At 38.5% G+C, this 20,600-nt stretch overlaps 1 protein-coding gene across 1 annotated transcript in view; it reads right to left on the reverse strand.

Annotated features, from left to right (window-relative positions):
• FAT3 (FAT atypical cadherin 3) overlaps nucleotides 1-20,600 on the reverse strand; it is a 428,821-nt gene that overhangs the window by 73,671 nt on the left and 334,550 nt on the right. Inside the window, exons 9-11 of the mRNA XM_062577955.1 lie at nucleotides 11,827-12,102; nucleotides 10,027-10,237; nucleotides 1,476-5,549 (exon numbers count right to left, since the gene is read on the reverse strand). Coding sequence (XP_062433939.1) covers nucleotides 1,476-5,549; nucleotides 10,027-10,237; nucleotides 11,827-12,102 — 4,561 coding nt within the window. The remainder of the gene's footprint in view (nucleotides 1-1,475; nucleotides 5,550-10,026; nucleotides 10,238-11,826; nucleotides 12,103-20,600) is intronic.

A 20,600-nucleotide genomic window follows, 5' to 3' on the forward strand; every position in this document is an offset into this window, starting at 1 on the left:
AAAATAAAGAAAACTACTGATTTCCTAAGTGTATTTATTGGTGTCTCAAAACTCCTTTCAATATCACAACAAAATCACTAGGATGAAATATTATTTATTGAGCTTTAGACATATGGAAACTCTGGCACAGGCAGCTAATGCATCTTGCCCAAAGTCTCTAAATGCTGTGCTTTCACCCACAAGATGATTTTTTGCCTTTAATCCTAATATCCTAAAACACACCACAAACACATTAGCCATTGCAGGTGCAGAAACTTTTAACTTCAAATTGAACATAGATTTGTATTTAAACAGTCAAAATGAATTTCTGGCTCCTTGGGAATGGTACTTTGTCAGGTATGTAACACACCAGTCCAGGGCTAACTGGAATACCACGCTTGTCACTATATACTATACACAGCCATTTCCAATTTGACAGCCAATATAGAATATTCCTCCAATACAGATATCTGGAGTCTTATCCTCTGGAGCAAAATATACAAACTGCTGTCCTGTGAGTTAAGTCAGACTTGTCATTTTTGCCTGCTGCTTGTCACCTAGATGGAGTCTTGTGTAATTTTAATCCTATCCAAGGACATAAACATGAATTCGCCCAATCGTCAGGCTATTACTGAGTAATTAATATTAGCTCTTGGATTACGAAGGTTGCAGGGAGTGAAAAAAATTGTCCCTTAAAATATCCATTGGAGAATGCAATCTGTAAGCAGAAAAATAACTGCAGCAACCCATCACTCATTATATATTCAAACAAAGTCTGAATCTAGGAGAAAAGAGTAAGTATAGCACAACAGGAATGAGTAATGTTACTACATTTTGAAAAATATGTTAATAATGTAGTTGGAATTGCCTCACGTTATATATAACAACGCAGGGCAGCTAAGCAGTCCTTCAGAGCAGATAACCACTTCCCTGGTCAGTAATCTGTGCTGATAAGAGATGACGCTCTCCACTCCCTCTGATTCACAATTCACAACCATTTTTTTTTCAAAAATTGTGATATTTCAAAATGTCTCCTATATGAACTCTCAAAAAGAAAAAAGACCTTTTCAAAAATTATTAAATGCATAGAAATGTAAAAACTTTCTTTTGAGAAATAAAGCGTTGTTCTTCTCCCTTGGTTGAAACATTAAGTCATAATAGTTTCTATGCTGACACATCAGTTACGATGGGTTGATGGGTTACACAGTGCACTAGAGCACACTATGAATTATCAACCTGGGAAATTTGACAGAGGAAACTCCATCAGATAGACACAGACATGCACAACTACAAGCTCACATACCCTTTCCTCCTTCTCAGCTTTGCTAGTTGATACAAAGCTCTGTCCAAATTAAAAAATCAAAGAAGGGTGTAGCTGTCTGATTCATAGTGATAATGTACTTGAAACCCTGCCAAACCTTCACAAAAAACTAGAGTAATGCATAGTTTTTCAATAATGCTGGTTTTGGCAAGAAAGCATGCCTTTTGTTTCTTACCTGTAATATGGTAGCTAACCTGCCGGTTGATGTCAGATGTGTCTTCATCCCAAGTGCTAAGAACAGCCACAACTTCACCTGGAGGGTCGCTTTCCTTCACTGAACCTCTATACACCTCATGCTCAAAGACGGGTGCATTATCATTTATGTCTGTCACAGTGACCGAGACCAAAGTGGTTGATGACAAGGATAAAGTATCCCCCAGATCTGAGGCCACAACTGCAAAAGTGAAAGCAGGATCCTTTTCATGGTCCAGATCCTTCAATGTGCTGATCCAGCCACTGTTGCTGTCAATGGTGAACGCTTCTGTGATCTTTTCCAGTTCCGATTCCACTGCAAGTGTATAGGTGACCTGCCCATTTGCACTTGCATCTGCATCAACTGCTTTAACTTGCATAAGCTTCGTTCCTATGGGCATCCCTTCCATTATTATAGCATCATAACTAGCAGTTTCAAACATGGGCTTATTGTCATTTACATCCAACACCTTAACCTCCACATCCACTGTTACTACAATGTCTACTTTGTCTAACTGAACAGTGGCTGCAACTTTGAAGTGAAAAGCAGAATTTGTCTCATGGTCAAGTCTCTTATCCAGTTTTATGAGTCCTGTGTCTTGCTCTATGATGAAAATCCCATCTTTGTTGTTTTCAGTCAACTCTCCGTTAACTGTGCTATACAAAGCACCCTGATTAGGTAAAACATGCAGAATGTCAATAGTGCTCCCAATAAGCGTGTCTTCTGCTACAGTGAAAGAATATTGTGGTTGAGTAAAGGAAGGTAAAATAGTTTCTGGAGGTAAAACGTGGATGTAGACAGGAATAAGAGAATGCTTTACAGGAATGCCACCATCAACCGCTTTGACAAAGAATGACAGAACTGTGTTTTTCAGCTGGTTAAAGCTACCTTTGGTGACCATCCATCCATTGTCTGGATCTATTTCAAGCAGATCAGCCACTGAAACAGAAGCCTCACTATACAGAGAATAGGTAATTCTTGAATTGGCTCCATCATCTGGATCTACAGCTTGCACCTGGGTCACCAAGTAACCTTTCCCAACATCTGCTTTGACACTTGCTCTGTATTCTACAGTCAAAAATTGGGGAGCGTTGTCATTCTCATCCACTACTATCACTCTCACAGTACAAAATGTAGTCCTGCCACCTCCATCGAGAGCTCTCAGAAATACACCAATATCACCTTCCAGTGGGTTCTCCCGGTCTAGTCTCTCGGTTGTTAGAATCTGCCCATTGCTGTCAATCAAAAATCGGTCTTTGGCAAAGTCGTTTATTATGGAGTAGCTTATCTGGCCATATACACCTGAATCACCATCTGTCGCTTTCACGTGGATTACCTTAGTTCCAGGAGCGGCATTTTCTCTAACCTCGGCAACATAAACACTCTGTGAAAACACAGGGCTGTAGAGATTGGCTCCAAGGATCCGTATGTGCACCTGAGCTGTGCTAGTGAACAATCCATCTGAGACAGAGACATTTAAGCTATACATGGGTTCCATTCTCTGTTTCCGGTGATTGGAAAGGGTGATAACACCACTCTTGCTGTCCATGATAAAACTGGTCCGATCATTTCCTGATAGGATGCTGTACTCCAACCTGTCAAAATCAGAGCTGTCAGCATCAGAAGCTTGCACACAAGTCACAAAATGACCCCGAGGTGCCAGTTCGCTTACATACGATTCATAAATTAATTGGTTAAAAACTGGAGGGTTGTCATTCATATCTGTTATTGAGATGCTAACAAGAACCTCACTGCTAAGTGGTGGGAACCCATTATCAGTTGCTCTGACTTTTAAGCTGTACTGCTGTATGAGCTCATGATCTAACATACGGGCTGTTAGAATTAGGCCGCTTGTGCTGTCTATATGAAAGTAGTCAGTGCTGTTAAAGGTATCCTGGACTATCTGATACTGCACAATTTTATTATTGTCAGAGTCAGCATCTGTAGCAACAACCTGCAACACAGGAGTCCCAATCAAGGATGCTTCAGACAAGGTAGCATTATAGACTGACTGATCAAAAATTGGTGGATTATCATTCACATCATTAATGATCAAGTCAACGGTAACCTCAGCTCGAGCACCAGTGAGGGCATCACTGGCTCGCACTGTCAGCTTGAAAAGAGAATTTATTTCATAGTCCAGTGTACTGATGACACTGAGGACTCCAGTATCAAAGTCAATATTAAACTGGTTGTAGGGATCTCCATCAACAATGATATAAATGATACCCTGGCCTTCTGGACTGGTTGCATTTATGCTTAATATTGGGGTATGCATTTCTACATCTTCATTCACAGAAGCTGTATAGAATGGTTTGTCAAATACAGGCATTGCTTTGTTAACAATAGTAATGGGGAGTTCTACTGAAGCAGACAACGATGGGTTACCACCATCTTTTGCAAGAATGACAACCAAATACTCTATATTAGATAAATCAGAATTGAAAGCTTCTTTTAAAATGACACTGCCAGATCTCCTGTCGATTTCAAAATGTCCATAGTCTTCCTTCAGAAGATATGACACATCACCATTCTCATCCTTGTCTTTATCAATAGCTGTCACTCGATATATCAGGGTACCAGGCTCAGCATCAACTTGCACAGCAGCATAGTATGGAAGCCCTACAAACACTGGAGCATTGTCATTTATATCCTCAATGTGAACTCTGACCACAACACGAGCAACACGAAGGTGATCTAGTTCACGACTTGCTTCCACCACCAACTCATAGAGCTCTTGCTCTTCTCGGTCAAAGGGGATGCCAGTTGTCTGAATGACTCCTGAGGTGGATTTGATGTTAAATTTGTTACCTGGGTTTAATATATTGTATTTCAAGGGCTCATTGAGACGGTTACCGACTGCATTCACCACAGCAATCTTTGTGATATTAGTACTGTTTTCTGAGATAGAAGTGGAATAAAAATTTTGTGTGAAGTGGAGCCCACTATCCATGGCTTCTTTTACCATTATTGTCACCATAGCAGTGCTATAGAATTTCCCATCAGATACTTTTACTATTAGCATGTAATGGTCTTTGGAAAGGCTGTTGTTTTTAATGGTGAGTACCCCTGTACTTGAATCAATTAAAAAATGGTCCATATTGCCTTCAATTAGACTGTATGTTAGTTCAGGAGGAATCTCTGAATCTGGATCTGTAGCCTTAACTTTAAGAACCTCAACACCAACGTAAGTGGGCAGAAGCAGGACTGTCTCAAATACGGCTTGGCTGAAGACTGGCGAGTTGTCATTGACATCAGTTACCTCAATGGTTACTTCAACTGGGCTCTCTGCTGTAAGCTGGGGATTTCCACTATCTCTAACGTGGACATGAAAGTAGAAGTGAGCTATTGTTTCATGATCTAAATTTGCAATTGTTCTGATTGCACCTGTGCTGGAATCGACAGTGAAATACTTTTTTGCTGTAGATTCAACAATCTGGTAGACAAGCAAAGCATTCTGATTACTGTCAGCATCAGTGGCTCGTATCACAAGGGGGTTGTTACTTGCACTTTGGACTATGCTGTTTACAGGAGCAGCTTCACTTATGCTGCCTGAATACTGAGAGAAGAGAAAAACTGGTGGGTTATCATTTTCATCAACAATCTGAATGTTCACAGTGACATTTGATGCCATGCCTGCCATATTTGTTGCCTGTACAATGAGCTGATAGAAGGAAGCACGCTCATAATCAAGGTTTTTTTGACTGGTGATGACTCCAGAGTATGGGTTTATAGCAAAGGCTCCATCCACATTCCCATCTTTAACCTCATAAACTAACGTGGACTGACTGATTGCAGAAATTAAGATGACAGAAGTACCAACATCCACATTTTCGTTAACCTCTGCTTGGTATTCTTTGAGAGTGAACTTAGGGTGGGAGTTATCTGCCATTGTCACAGATATTCGCACAATTGCTGTTGCAGACAGTGGTGGAGAACCTTGATCAGTCACTTTGACTGACAAAACAAACTGTCCCATTGTGGTTAAGTCTGGCTCCTTCAGTAGTGTAATGATCCCTAAAACTGGTTCAATCTTGAATGTGTTTCCAGTATTTCCTAAAACAGAAATATTGTATGCAAATTAGAAGTGAACTACAATACACTTAAAGGATAATTTAGAACAGGTGCAATTATCTGTAATTTGTTATTGAAAAAGCATGAAATAACTATAAAGGGCCTTTCATCTTTCCTCTGAAAATCAGGCCATCTCAGCAGATAGTACAGATGTTTAAACCTTCAGAAACTCAGGTATTGCTACCTACATCTTGATTCTGAGTGTCAACATTTGAGCAAGTGGTGCATGTAGATTATTCTCAGCACAGAAGTGGGAAAGAGCATCAATTATGGGAATTAGTCAAATGCATGTATACCTAAATCATAGACGCTAGATCAGAAGCTAACAAGCCAATTACATGACAAATGAATAGTAAGTCAGGCCATTAATTGAAGGGAATATTAAGCAACTAGAAGGAAGATTACAGTAGCTCAATGCTCAAAGAAATAGATATAAAAGGTTAAAGTGGCATTTAGAAAATTAAATAGAACAAATAGCATAGAAAAGAGATAACAGTATCTTGTGGCACAAGGGTTTATCATATGATATCTGAGAAGGAGGAATCTAGATTAATCAAATTTAGCAGAAAATGTTATGAAATTTCCATTAGAACATGCAGGCAGGGAGATCACTGCCTTTGTAAATGTGAAAATCGGGAGTTTGTATCATACACCTTCTTCGGAGTCTTTTTTTCTTCTTAGATAGCTGTACTGACAATCTCTTCTTTAGCAGACATATGCAAAGCTTTGATAGTTATCTTTACTCCGTAACTAGAGATCACTTTTGCTAGGTAATCCATATTTTGCTGATCCATTGAGTATCTGCTTAAAGGAACATGAGGGGGAATTTCTTCCCTGTGAGAGTGACGGAGCACTGGACCAGGTAGCCCAGAGAGGTTGTGGAGTCTCCTTCTCTGGAGATCTTCAAGGCCCGCCTGGATGCAACCCTGTCTACCATGCTCTAGGTGACCCTACTGAGCGGGGAGGTTGGACTAGATGATCTCCAGAGTCCCTTCCAACCTTACTGATTCTATGATTCTATGAGGATTAGATGACAAAAAAACTCCTTTTCTGATTTTGATTCTAAATATAAACAGCATGCACTGAGTTATAAAGACATCAGTCATTACAACCTGTTCGTGCTATCATGGTAACTTATATTTCGAAATGTAGAACTGCTCCCAATCTACACTAAAGCATCCATGACCCAGAGAGAAATATTTCTCAAGTAACTGGTGGTAAACAGAGATAATCTTTAAATAGTTATGTTTCAGGTGCTGTGCAGACAAAAGTAAATATAAAAATTCTATCTGGAAGACCAAATATATGGAATCCTAAATGAAATTAATTAAAGTAAATTATTTTTAAGATGCAATTCACTATCTCTTGTGAACTCTGGGCCGATAAGCTACTTTAAGCCACACACTACGGTATGTTGTTCAGTATTGGTAGTGGCTTTCTATTTGTACACATCCTTTCAGATCAGTAGACTTTATGAAAATCTGTATCTCTGCAGAGAATCTCAGTTCCTCACTGAATACCGTAATTTTTGTTTTAGCTAGTAGATTAAAGATCCCAGGATCTGTCACAAATTTGCAGACACTGCAAACGGTGCTACAGTTATTTTGTCAGAGCTTGCTAATACAAATCAACTGTAGTCACTGATTGCCTCATGCAAGGCCAGAGTTGGTTCTTCTCCTTTAGGAATTTCTTATGAAATTATACAAGAGTTACTTTTTCTAACAATTGCTCTGTTCACATGTAAGGTGATGTAAGTACTTCCCCTGTCTGAAGGGACTGTAGACAATCTGAGTGCTGCAGTTAAAATTAGTATCCTCAGCAGCTCAGATTTTATGGATCATAGAAACTACAGCAACAGAAGACTGAATTTTGATGCATCTAGGATTGGAACATCTGTGGATAATGAAATTGCGGGAATGCATAGCTTTATAATAAATGTAAGTTTGAAGTCTGACACTGCAGACAGAGCTTATGATGAAAAACAAATAGGCTGTAACAGAGTAGAAAGCCTCTAGAAAAGAGAAAAACATGCAGACTAAAAAATGGCCATCTAACAGTCAAAACATCCTTTCTAATCATCAAATATTCTGTCTGCATCATGTGCGCTATTACCAGTTTATGGGAGACCACACTCTTGGCATGTCAGGCTGCGCTTTGCATTGTGGTGGCACCTAGAGGTGACTGGCTTGCAGCCCAGTATAATAATTGTTGTGAAAACACAGAAGAAAATTCTCAAACATCTAGTACTCCAGAAGACAAAATACATCAATAAACTAGACAAATTGTGGGGAAGGAGGGGAGAAATTGGTGTAACAAAACCAGTGAGATAAGCCTTTAGATGTGCAAATGATGATATAACAGGGAATGTAACAGTGAATGAACAATCCCTTGGGCATGCATGAGGCAAAAAGATGACTTCAAGTATCGACAGGTATTAGCGAAGGTCTTCTTCACTAGGGTGATGGCTCGACTCCAGTACAAGGAGCTATTCATGACGTACCGAGCTATTAGTGATTTGTTATGCTCTATCCTTACCGAAATTGAGGTTACCATGTTCTTGTTCTAGTCTTAACACTTATCTTGAATATATCTTCTGTTTCCCTCTGCTTCTCTGTTCTTTCCCCCAACCCTTGCTTTTTAGGCTTTTATATTTTTGTAGAGGAGTGAGAAGTGAAGAAACACAATTGTGATTACAGTTTTACAGTAGACCAAGGGTAGAACAGGCATCTAGAAAATGCCAAGAACACCCTTGAACTACATTGCTTCAGGAACACAAACTAGTCTACTTAGAGCTTGCACTATAAGGAACAGTGTTGCCCTACCTTGGCACATACACAATTTTCCGTGATCTCAGATAAAGGCCACTGGAGAATACTGAGGTATAACGAACAAGCCCAAATTCAGAGTATATGCAGAAAGCAAATATTTGTTTTGTAGTGCTAAGATCTTTGTAGGATCACCAGTTCGGTTGTTTCAATTGCAAAAACTTGACCTCCTGGTTTGCTTATGAGACTCCACAGAGCACACAGGCTAATGACAGAAAAAAGTTCCTCAGGTCTTCTCTAAACTGAAAGTTTTATCAGTTTAATTTAAGCTATGAGCTTAGACTATATAAAGTTGAGTCAGCATGAGATGCCATAGATATTCTAGTGGCTTACTTTTTGTCATCTAAATCTGTTCCTAACTGACTTAAGCCTTCCTACCTAGTGACAAGTCTGTATTTTTATTCAGGTTTGAGTCTGGACTCTTAGTTGAGTGAAAATGAAAGCTGTGTCAGAAGTAATAAATATTATATAAGGATAAATATCACAAAAGTTTCTTTGTATCATTAAAAATGAAAAATTCTGTTTTGGTAACTTGGAAACTGTCCCTGGTTTTGAACTTTCTGGAACAGTTTTCATGAAGTATGCTTCAGGTTTGTTCTATAAAGTTGAGAAAAATAGAAATTCTAAACAACTATGAACTGTCTTAGTTTTGATGAAGTGAAGAGATGAGTACAGGGATAAACAATGAGCTTGCAGGACCACGGCTTATACATGGGAAAGGCTTGTGATGTGATTAATACTGGGACAAGCTGCAGCATATGACACTTCTTTTCAGGGCAATATAGGTTCGAAGTTTTGTCATTATTACAATGGAAGTATTCCTATTACTGAAAACCATACAGCAGACATGTAACATTAAAACAACCTCCAGGTTACAAATTTCCAATGCCTTCTCTCTTTTTGCAGGAACCCTTCTTGTATATATGCTCTGGTTTATTTCAGAAATAATTCCTAACTTCAGATCCATACAAGCAAGAGAAAGCTACATTTGCTTGCCTGTGTGGCAAGGATAATGCAAATTTTCCATGACCTTGCTGATATACTGTAAGAGAAGTGCTTTTGCTGGTACAGTTTATATGGTTAATCTAAATATACAGAGCCTATTAGCACAAGCAATTTTATTCTGATATCACTGTCCCTTCCCTTAGGCTTCTATTGACACACAGTAGTTTTAAGAGATATTGTGCTGCTAAACTGCTCTGCTGGCAGGAGTTTTCAGCCTAATCCTGATGTTAGTCTCCATGCTCCTTTGACTGAAATATCAGCAAAGATACTAGTTCATACTAGCTGTCATACTATGCATTTAAGAAGAATCCAGTATGTACTAGACTGAAGCCAGTAACTGAGAAGAGTCACTGGTAATAGCTTTTGGTAACCAACTTCTGTGATGGATTTGCACCAATGACTTAGAGGTAATAGGGTCAGGATCTATCTAGTGAATATAAAAGCAACCCTATTCTGACAGATTTTTGTATTGTAGTTTAAAAATGAAAACAAGCTAACAAGAACATGCCATCTTTGTTCAGCTCTACAGAAGAAGGTAGGACAAAATAGCTGGCTTGTGTTAATCAGGGCAATAGCACTTTCCTGTTTATGGAGAATTATGACACCATATTTTCAGCCTCTGATCTAACCTGCTTCAATAGTGTAGATAAGCTCTGCGTTTTCTCCTTTATCTTTGTCCAGAGCTGTGACCTGCAGGACTGCTGATCCAATAGCTGCTGATTCAAATACTGAGGATTCGTACAGTGGACTGGTGAAGTATGGACTGTGATCGTTGGAATCCTCCACATTTATGATGACTCTGGCCAGGTTTCTTCTATAAGGGAATTCTTGATCTCGGACCTATAGAAAAAGTGCATAATACACACACCAATCTATTAAGTATAGATACCAATCTATTAAAAATTCATAAATACAGTAATTTGAATGCTATGGATATGATCAGTGCTATTTACTATAAAATAATAAGAAAGTTTGTTTGTCCCAAAGAACTCACAGTCTAAAAGATAGTGGCACACAAGTGATGGTTCATAGTGAGATTCAAGAAACAGGAAGAGCTTAGAGGTTTTTTTCTTTTCAGTTGTGAAGAAATGCATGGTATATAACTATCAAGATACAAATTTTTAAATTGGCAGCCACATGATACTTAAATCCAGTTTTAGATTTGCAAGACATTTTTTTTCTTAACACATGCTACTCAGCATGTAATTGCCCTGGCCACTCCTTTACAGCATAAGAGCAAATCAGCACGGTGAACATTGCCCATTGCTCCCTCATTCAAAGAGCTATGGAAAATTTTACCCACTATGATCAGTCATGTGTCAGTCTAGTGTTTGCAGCTACTACTAGTGGATTTTTCATCATTGTATGTGTACATACCTTTCTGAAGATGATGACACCAATGGTAAACAGTCTAGGAATTATCTTAAGAAGTGCTGTGCACTCCCAGCGGAAGTGTTATTTATTGCTCCTCTCTCACTCCCATATTACACTGACAACCCTGTCAATGGGTACAGAACAATCCCCAAAAGCTTGGCTCTCCTTAAATAAAGAAAACGAACTGTTGCATCATGTGGCAATCAAATACAAGCAGTTGACCTTCATCAGCCAGCTGTGTGTGGCTTGGCTTATACTTCTCCTCACCTCCTGCTCACCTAAAGACTTGCAGCTTGTTACACTGTGCTCTGACTCCTTGGTCAGCCCCTGCTTGCAAGAGGGCACAGGGGCTCTCCGATCCCTGGGCTCTCTCAGCCTACAGCTGGCCCAGTATCTAGTAAGTCATGAGCTGTTCCTTCAAAGATCTTTTGCGCAGGACTCTTAAATGGTTAAAGAAAAGAGCAGACTACAGCGACAGACTTTTTTCCACTAACCTCCACTTCATAATATGCAACCTTCACTTGAAAACAGAGTAACGTATGTTCTACAATTTAGGCACATTGAATAAAAAAAAAAGGTAATTATTTTTTTTGCATACTCAAGCATTTGGAAAGTAGCTGAAAGCTGATTTGTGTAGCAATAGCTTATATCCTGAAATACATCTGCAAAAGTAAACTATAAATCAGACTTCCGTTTGCCAGGGCTGTAGCATCCTCTATGGCAAGAAAGAGGTTATGTTCCTGTGAATAACTTCTCAAATAATTTTCTGTCTCTCTCTTGAGAAACTCTAAAAGTTAGCTTGTATGAGACGACCAGATGCCAAGAGATTATTTAATTTCTTACTTGCTCTGCCTTGAGATGGCAAACCATTTCATACTAGATACAATGTATTCACAGTAAATTTCACCAAAAGCCCAAATAAAAAATGTAAAATAAATATACAGCCATGCAGGCAAGATGAAATCAATGACTGCTTACTGCACTGGAAGTTTTAAGGCCCATATGCACCTAAAGAGAAATGACTGTTCTGACCCATGCGAACACTGCATTCTTACCATGACATTAAGGATGTGTTTATCCTGAGCTTCATGGTCCAACCTCTCAGCGGTGTAGAGCACTCCAGTGTTGGGATCAATTCTGAATTTTCTCACACTGACTGCATCGATGCTGCTGTGAATAGTGTAGCTCAACTTATTTTTCTCATCTCTGTCTATAGCTTCAATTTGCAGAATTTCAGTATCAGGGAGGATGTCCTCTGAGATGGTGACATCGTAACTGGCATGAGAGAATTCTGGGCCATTATCATTGTTATCCAACACTTTGATAAGAACCTACAGTTAATGAAAGAAAAACATGTGAAGTTATTGAATTCTAGTCAGACTATTGAATAGGCACTTGGAGAAATATAATTTGTTTTAGATGACTGTATGTGATATGTTGCTGTATGATGGGACTGCAAAACACCATCTAATGTTAAATAGTTACTATTCAGATCAAAAGAAATAGCGAGTATGTAATTTTGGAGGCAAAAAATTGTCCGTAATTATAAGACCTACTCAGAGAATATGACAAAAAAGCCATATAGGAGATTTTCAGTATCTACATAGTGGAAAATATATCTACAGTAATAATAGGGAAGATTCAACTCTTCAGTCATTGTGTTGATTATAAGGGACTATGGGATTTCCCTCTCCCCCACCTGTTAATACGACTACAAAACAAGCCTTTTCATGCTACCTAAATCCACTTCTTATACCATCAACAGTCAGTTAAATTTTGTGTTGTTTTCTGCCTCGTACATTGTGTTGTGATATACTAGCAACATTAAATCATACCAGCGGTGGAGACTTGAAGTTGCTAATACATTTTACATTATTTTAGGGAGAATAATATTTGGTGAGCACACACACAATTTTACAAAGAATGAAATGGAACTATGCTTTTATACAAAGGTTTCAAAATAAGCAGTAGCCCAATGAACTGCTTGGGAAACGTTGTGTCCTGGACTCTTCCCTAGGACAAGGTGACTTGACCTATCTTTCAAGGTATTTTCTTTTTTGTTCTGAAAAGTGCATGGCTCTTTTTTAAGCATTTTATTACTTTGCTTGATCAAGCCCTGTCCATTCATATTTTTTTAGGAGAAGAAAAATACAATTATACCTATACTACAATATTGCACAGACAGATGTTGGCCTCAGAGAGAAATGAAACTCTAGATTTCTATGATATTTGGAAGGGTTTGCAGAACACATTACCAGAAGGAACATGAACAATTGTAAGCAGCCATCATAATGAACTAGCCTGGGAAATGTTTAAGAGACAGCTGAAATAAAATGCTCTGTAAGTTAAAAGACATAAGACTTCAACTGTGCTTTCCATACGGTTTAATTTTCACTAGATTATGGTACGCCAGAGTAAAGCAGAGAGAAACTTATATTAGGTTATGCTTCAGTCTTGGGCAGATAGCAATAAAATCGAGGGGAAACATACATTGCTGGGCCTATAATAATGATGAAAAGTCACCTAGCTTTTTATATTTTTATTGATACACAGTATATCAAGGTCTGTTTCTGACCTGAGAGAAAAAGTCTCTCTCACACACAAATATCTGAAAAAAATGTGAAGAAATGAGTTGCAATATATGAAAAAAAAACCTGAGGTAAAAGATAAAGGATTCCAATTCTGCTCTGCTGGTACACAGAGGCGGTGATTGACAACTTAAAATTTTGCTGTGTAAAGACGAGACACTGATGCAATTTGAATTGCAGATAATCTGATTAGGACTTAATGGCATATTCTGTAGTAGTTACAATACCCTCAGCTGTTGACAGGTACCACTCTTACACAGCCAGATTATTTTACTGCTGCACTGTTAATGCAGACAACAAGAAAACACATTTTATTTTACTTTTTACTTAATCAGTGAGCAAAAGCTTTGTCATGTATCATTTTCAATAGTCTGAGAAGTAAACATTTTTCAAATGAATTTGATTAAAAACATCCAGTCTATTTGACTGTACAGATACTGTTACAACAAAGTAAGCTGTAACATGGGGGAAGAGTCATACGTGTGAGTTTGCTTTTAACATTACTGTGCACAAGCTCAAACTACCTGGTAAGAAAAAATAAGTGCAGACGCGCCCCAAGGTGTCTTAACTGCTCCAGTGGTGCTGCCACGCGGCGTATGACCACGCCAGTGGTGAGGTTCACTGTCCTGACGCCAAGGGCACTTTGGACTCCCCCCGGCATATTGTGCGAGCAGAGAAAGGCATAAAGCTCTGTCCACCACAAAGCTTGCACCAACTGCACACACTGCCGCTCCCTCACTTAGGCCTTCACTAGACTGCACGAACTAAACAGAGACCAAGGGAAAGCCATGAGGCTACAGCAAATAATATATACAGCAAATATAGTGATGATTCATGAAGCAGCCTTTATTCCCACTGAAAAAGTCCTAAGCCAATGCTCTGACGTGGATAGGAAACACGATGGCGTTCAGGGAGGCAGAGGGTTGGATAGGTGAAAGATAAAAAGCGAAGGTCCTCATTAGCTGTGGTCATTAAACTTACAAGGAAACTGTGCACTTAAAATTATTTTGGTAGTTTCAAGAACAGAACATTTTTTCTCTCTTTCATTTCCTATGTGCTGTGAAACTGTTCAAGCGCCTGTTTAAGTCGCAGGCACCCTTCCTCCCTAGAGATGACTGTGTTTTAGTGATTTGTCAAGTGATCCATATTGTAACACATATTATTTATTACATATGCTGCATTTCAAAAGCCACTTCCATCTGGAGATCTTACAATGGTTTAGAGACACTAACAAATGAAGGTGATACTATTGATTCAAAATTTCTTCTATTAAAACAGAGTTAGAGGTATTTTTCAGTTCTGTCAGCTGTCTCTCAAATCCCTGTGAGTCAACTGTGATTTTAAAGTTACAGTCTCTCCTCTACTGAGGGAACAATTTTCCCTCATAACAGAAGAAAGTTGCACTATATAAGGGAATACTGATTATAGAAAGAATTCTGCCAAACTCACGAACCATGAAAAAGGAGAAAATGTAACCTTGTTCTTGAAAATTTAACAGTCTTAGGAGATACTTGAAACAATATCAAGTAAAAAACCCAGAACCCAAGCGCTATTTTAAGTAGTGTTATTCTATTCCCTCAATCCTGAGAATACTTTGGAGGAGCAAGTGACTGTTAATCCTCATCCTTTATATTGAAAAGCAAAACCTGGCAACAAGATTAAATGACTTATCAAAACCACATGACAACTGAAGTGGTAAAGTTGGGAAAAAAGTTCAGAACATTGCATTCTTAAGTTTATTTTTAAACCATCCCCCCCCTATTATTAGGTCATCTTAAAATGCCACTTCCCTTTGTAGAAGACTTCCTGCTTAATAGCATGTCTTCTACTAAAACGCTATGTAAAAAGAGGGGAACTTTTCCTTTAATAAAGGACAAATGTTATACTAACACAAACACCAGGCTCATAGAAAACCTGATGCTACAAACGTACGGGAAGGTAAGTAAGCTAAATTGCAGTAGGTTGCTAATATGAGGAAAGTTACTCAAGTTCATTAAATGGTTGCCAAACTTGGGCATAAATTCCTGGTACCACTGGCAAATTTCCCACTGACTTCAAAAGGGCAAGGATTCACCTCCTTGAAACCTTATGCCTTAACCAGCTTGTAATATGTCCTTCAAACAAACCATCCAAAGTCTGGTGTTATTCTGCTGAACTGATTCAAAGACTCCTAGTGTATGTTTACTTTCATACTTTCTTTGTATTTATTTCCAAATTAAAAACATGGAAAGAACAAGCATTTACATAACTATCATTCACTATCATGCAGGTGACTGGTGTGTTAAGCTGCGACAACACCTCTTGTGCAAAATCAAAAACAGGTTTTAAAAGTTTCCCAATACATCTCCAAAAGGTGACAAATGGAAATGTTTGCTGTTTGTTTGCTGTGAAGTAGGGATATTCTTCTTTGCTGAGGACTACGCGAAGTTACTGACCAAAACACTTTTCATAGACAAACATTAGCTGAAAGTCTTTTTTCCATGCTCATAAAGCGAACTTACAGCACAGCAATCTCTGCCCAGCTATTCTTGAAAGCTCCTATCTTTTCCAATATGTTGCCGGCTTCAGAAAGGCAGACTTGCCTATTTCTGCTTCTATTGTGCAGTGCCTAATTTATAGTCTGAACAAGCATCTCACTATAAAAGAGTTGCTTCTCCCTGCTCACTTCCTATTTCCCACAGTTAAAGAAAGTTTCAAATAAAGGATTCATGGGCCCCCAAGCCTGCAAATTAGGCAAAGTAACACTCAGAGCATTACCAAAGACTTTGTATTCAAAATGGTAAGTGAAAGGCCTAGAGAAATACAATCAAATCAAAGCAGCCCAAAACCTAATGCAGGAAGTCTCTCCAAAGCTGTTTTTAATGTTGCCCATCACAAATACCTTCGGTTTGGGCACAAATGTATTTGAATGAAAATTGGATAAATGCCAGGAGCTGCTTTATAGACATTTGAAGCTGGAAAAATCAGCTTGGCTAATTGCTTGGTCTGGGCACAGTGTTGTAGTACAACCTATTAAATGTCTGAATTGCTTAAACTGAGGTTACACTTTTGTACTGGTTTTGAAAACCTATTTTGATTTAATATTGCTTTCAACAGTGTTACCACACAGCTTTATTTGCTAGATCCTGACAAGTTTTTCTCCTCTCAACCCCAAACCTACCATAAAAATGCAAATAGTTTCCCTACCAACCTCACTGGCCTTTTATTTATATTTTAACATGTCCCTGTGTTATGTTAAAACAGGGAAAAAAATCTTTGTTTCACAGGCAAGGCATTGCTCAGATTGCTGGATGGGTCAGAAATAAAATTGAGGAATGGGCTGTGTCTAGTTTAGAGAAAATACGGCACTGAGGAAAAGTGAAAAATTGAATTGAAATGCCACATCTTCTCATCAGTCCTAGTGGCAGCCACAGACCTTCAGTGCACAGCTCAGAACTTTGGTCTTCAGATGAGCGATGTATTCGCAGCCCATGTCTTGGCCGCGGCTCTGTATATTCCCGTTTTACTGGAGAGGTACAGGCAAAATAGCAGACTGTTCTGAGGGCTGTTGTTTGCTTACTAGCTGGAAACTCATTGAAGGACCAAGTTTCACTGTAAATATGTCTCCAAGGTGCACATGAGGATTCTAACATCTTATCTACAGTCTGACCACAGTCCTTAAAGGAGAACTCTTCACCACTCAGTTAATCAGTGTGATTAATCAACTCTTCATTTCTAAGAAACAATCTTCTAAAGAAAACATGTTCTCTAAAAAGTGAAACCAAGTAACTGAGACCAAGTTCTATATCCTGAAATTTGTAGCTAAAGGTCAATCCTGAGCAGAAAGAATAAATAAAACCCTACAGCCTTCTGCAAAGAGAGATAGAAAAGGGCAATGAATGGTAACTTCTCCCTTATGCACTTTCAGCCTGAAAACTATTTAGCTCTGGTTGAAAGTACTGTGAGTGACAATGTATTGATCTCAAATACTTTTCACGGGAAAGTGAACATTCCCAGCTGAATGTTCAAAACTTTGAACTGCCTCCACTTGGAAAGTGTGAAATGGTTTTGTAACAACTAAAATTGAAGCACTTTTTGCCTTTTGGTTTGGAACCATCAGGATTCACATTTTAAAGGAAACTTTTATAACAATTAGGTTGATGAGAAACTACAAGCAAGCAAGAAAGTAAGCAAGACAGAAAACTCTCTTTTTCATATAATGCTGTTACTCCAGGAGTTGGCTTTTCAAAAACAATTGTCAAGATTCTCAGTGAAGTGAAAAATATTGTCACTTAGACGATTGTCCCCTCTGTATTGTACTTTTGTGGGTATTTTAGTAAAACTCAACACTAGGCAGTAGGCTCTACAAAGAAATAAATGCTACTCCTATGCAGAACTTGGACATAAAGGACCTGAGTTGTACAGTGCGAAAATAGGAGTCTTTATTATAAACTGACTCATGACCAAGAGAGTCTCTAACATTATTTAGTTGAAGTTAGTCAATGTTGTAGCAAGAATAAGGGTTCAGATACCATTACATCAGCTTCTCACTGGGAGGTCCTCAAGCAAGGGCAAAAGATCCTTTCTCATGCAGGATGAATGTTGTGGCCAGCGGCTAGAAGCAGAGGTTTCTGCACCGAGCTGCTTTCCTGGTTTCACTCGAACGTGCGGGCAGCAGCCGCCCCTGTCCCCTCCCCAAGGCCAACAGCTCGGCTGGCAGCTGCAGGAATCATGTTTCACAGGGATTTAGAGCCAATATACAAGTGCAGCCTTTCATAAATTACCACGTGGCCTTGAGCGATGATGAATTATGCGAAGGGGAGAAAACAAAAGCTCCCTGGCTTTTCCCGACAGCCTTCCTCAACGTTAATCAGTCGGGACAGGTGCTTCACACTCCAGCATACAATCAACATTACATCTTCTATTCCCTGCTCGGCCCTTGCCCATCACCACCATCCTGTTTGGACTGCAGGCTGGTCGGAGGCAAGCTGCACGGGCAGCAGGGTGGGAGAGAGCAGCTCCGCAAGGACTGCCACTCTCAGCTCCCACTCGGAGGCTGCATTCACGCTTGTAAACAGGTGATCCCCCCTTCCTGATCCCCCTCGTTCCAAACAGGCTTGCAGTTACAAATGAAGCTTGAGAATGTATTAAAATGCTTCTTAAGACTTTTTTTTTGTCTGTCCTCACAACAGCAAAGTGCTAATCCAACAGATGTAACTTTTAAATCAATGTGATTCTCTTCCTCTTAGGGTATAGTAGTGAAGTATGTCTGCAGAAAGGTATGGAGGAAGTGAACGTTTTATCAGAATTTAAGGCATGCAGGACCACTGCTGGAGAAACTTATACAAGTCTTTGCTAGAGATCATATTACCGAGGCAAAAATCTTTGGCATTTTACATTGTATTTTACCACCTCCAACTGTGTAATAGACAAAAGGCCAGAAAAAAGATAAAGAGAAAACAGGTGTGGTGGAATAAAAAAGAAAGACCGTTCCATTTGGCATGATGCAGGTCAGCTGTTCCATAATAAACCATTACGCTTTGGGGGGCTTTCTATTATTTTATTTTTATATAGGTGGATGATTTTATAGTTTTGCTTTCTCCCCACTTCCTCTTCTACCGTATCTTTTTGCAGCTATAATTAAAACTGCAGGTGGTACTATGCACATAAGAAAAACTACTTACAATATCATTTTACTAGAACTCAGAACAAGGCCATCAGTAGATTTTTTTTTTGACATTTCCTATGACATATTTTATTTAACGTATCAATTTGAATTTTTAGTATTGTTCTAAAAGGAAATGAAGATGAATACGGTCATGGAAGCCACTGAAGTACAGTCAAAAATACAAAAATATTTTGTAACAGGCAGGCATAATTAGGCCATCATTCTGGCAAGTTTAAGACAATGATCATTTTTGACATCTCTGCTGTGAAAAGTTAGAGCAACACATTCTCAGATGTTATTCAGACCACAATTAAATGCTTAAATGGTATCTGCAGAGACAGGAAGTGGAGGACAGAAAGGTTTATACCCATCGCCGATTATCTAAGGATATACTATTAGAATGTTAAATGACTGTCTTTCTTACATTTTTAAATAGGTCACATTATTGTTACAAAGAATGCTTAGGCTTCTTTTAGAATGCAACAGCTTTATTGAAATATGTTTTTACCATATGTTTTAATTAAAAATGTAGGGTTTTTAATCAGAAAAAGTTTTGAGGACTGGCATAGGGAACAGTTTATTAAATCACAAGCAGCAAGTACAAGAAACATAATTTCCATGAGACTAGATGTTATTTGTATTCAGCAAATAGAAGTTCTCTGTGCTTTTTGATATTTGTTTAGCTGAAATGTTTGCAAGAAAAAATGCTGTGTTAGGGATTCAACACTCCTTTTCTGAAATGCAGACTGAGAGTGTTGCCAAGATTTTAAAGAAAAACAAACAAAAAATTACTCAAAGACTGAAGAGAACACCTTCTGGAAAGAGAATGTAAAGAGGTCAGTCAGTCTGCTTAGCTCATCCACCAGAAGACTGAGAGGTGATTTGATTACTCTGAGCAAGTGCCTTCCTGGGGAGAAAAATACAGTTTTTAAAGGAGCTCTTTAATCGAGCAGAGAAAGGCATAACAGATATAATCAAGTTAAAAAATAAGGGATATTTTTAGCAGAGAGGCAATTAATTACTCAAATGAACTAACTGGGAAAATAGTAGATTCTCTACTACTTAATTTTCTATCAACTGATGTTTTCTTATCAAGAGTGGATTATCAGGACAAGTTATCAGATCAGGTACAGTGATAATTAGATGGAGATTTTAGGGCTGATGAAAAATAAGAATTTAGATTCAGAAAACAATGATTTAATAGTCTTTTAAGAAATTCAGTGTTGTGATTCAGTGAATAAAGATTTATATCTGAATCATTTGAACAAAAAGGCAAGATAAAACAGAATCATCTGTGTGTGCATGTGTGTGTATATACATACATGTATATATATATAAAAAAAGGCTTTCTTTCTCTCTTATAAAGAAACAAATAATATCCCAAATCCATTTCTTCATTTCCTCTATAGGTCATATTTAATCAGAGATTTGACGCTGCACACACGCTTTTTGAACTTGTATGTGTTTATCCTTATGTTTCAAATAATACTGAGGTTTTAAGCTCGCTTTACACTCTGGCACTAACTCTGATGTAGGACTTCCAGCCCTAGCTAATCCATACCTCACAGCTCTACTTCGTATTGAAGGACTTTGC

The sequence above is a fragment of the Rhea pennata genome, chromosome 1 (genome assembly GCF_028389875.1).
Source record: "Rhea pennata isolate bPtePen1 chromosome 1, bPtePen1.pri, whole genome shotgun sequence".
Lineage (NCBI taxonomy): Eukaryota > Metazoa > Chordata > Aves > Rheiformes > Rheidae > Rhea > Rhea pennata.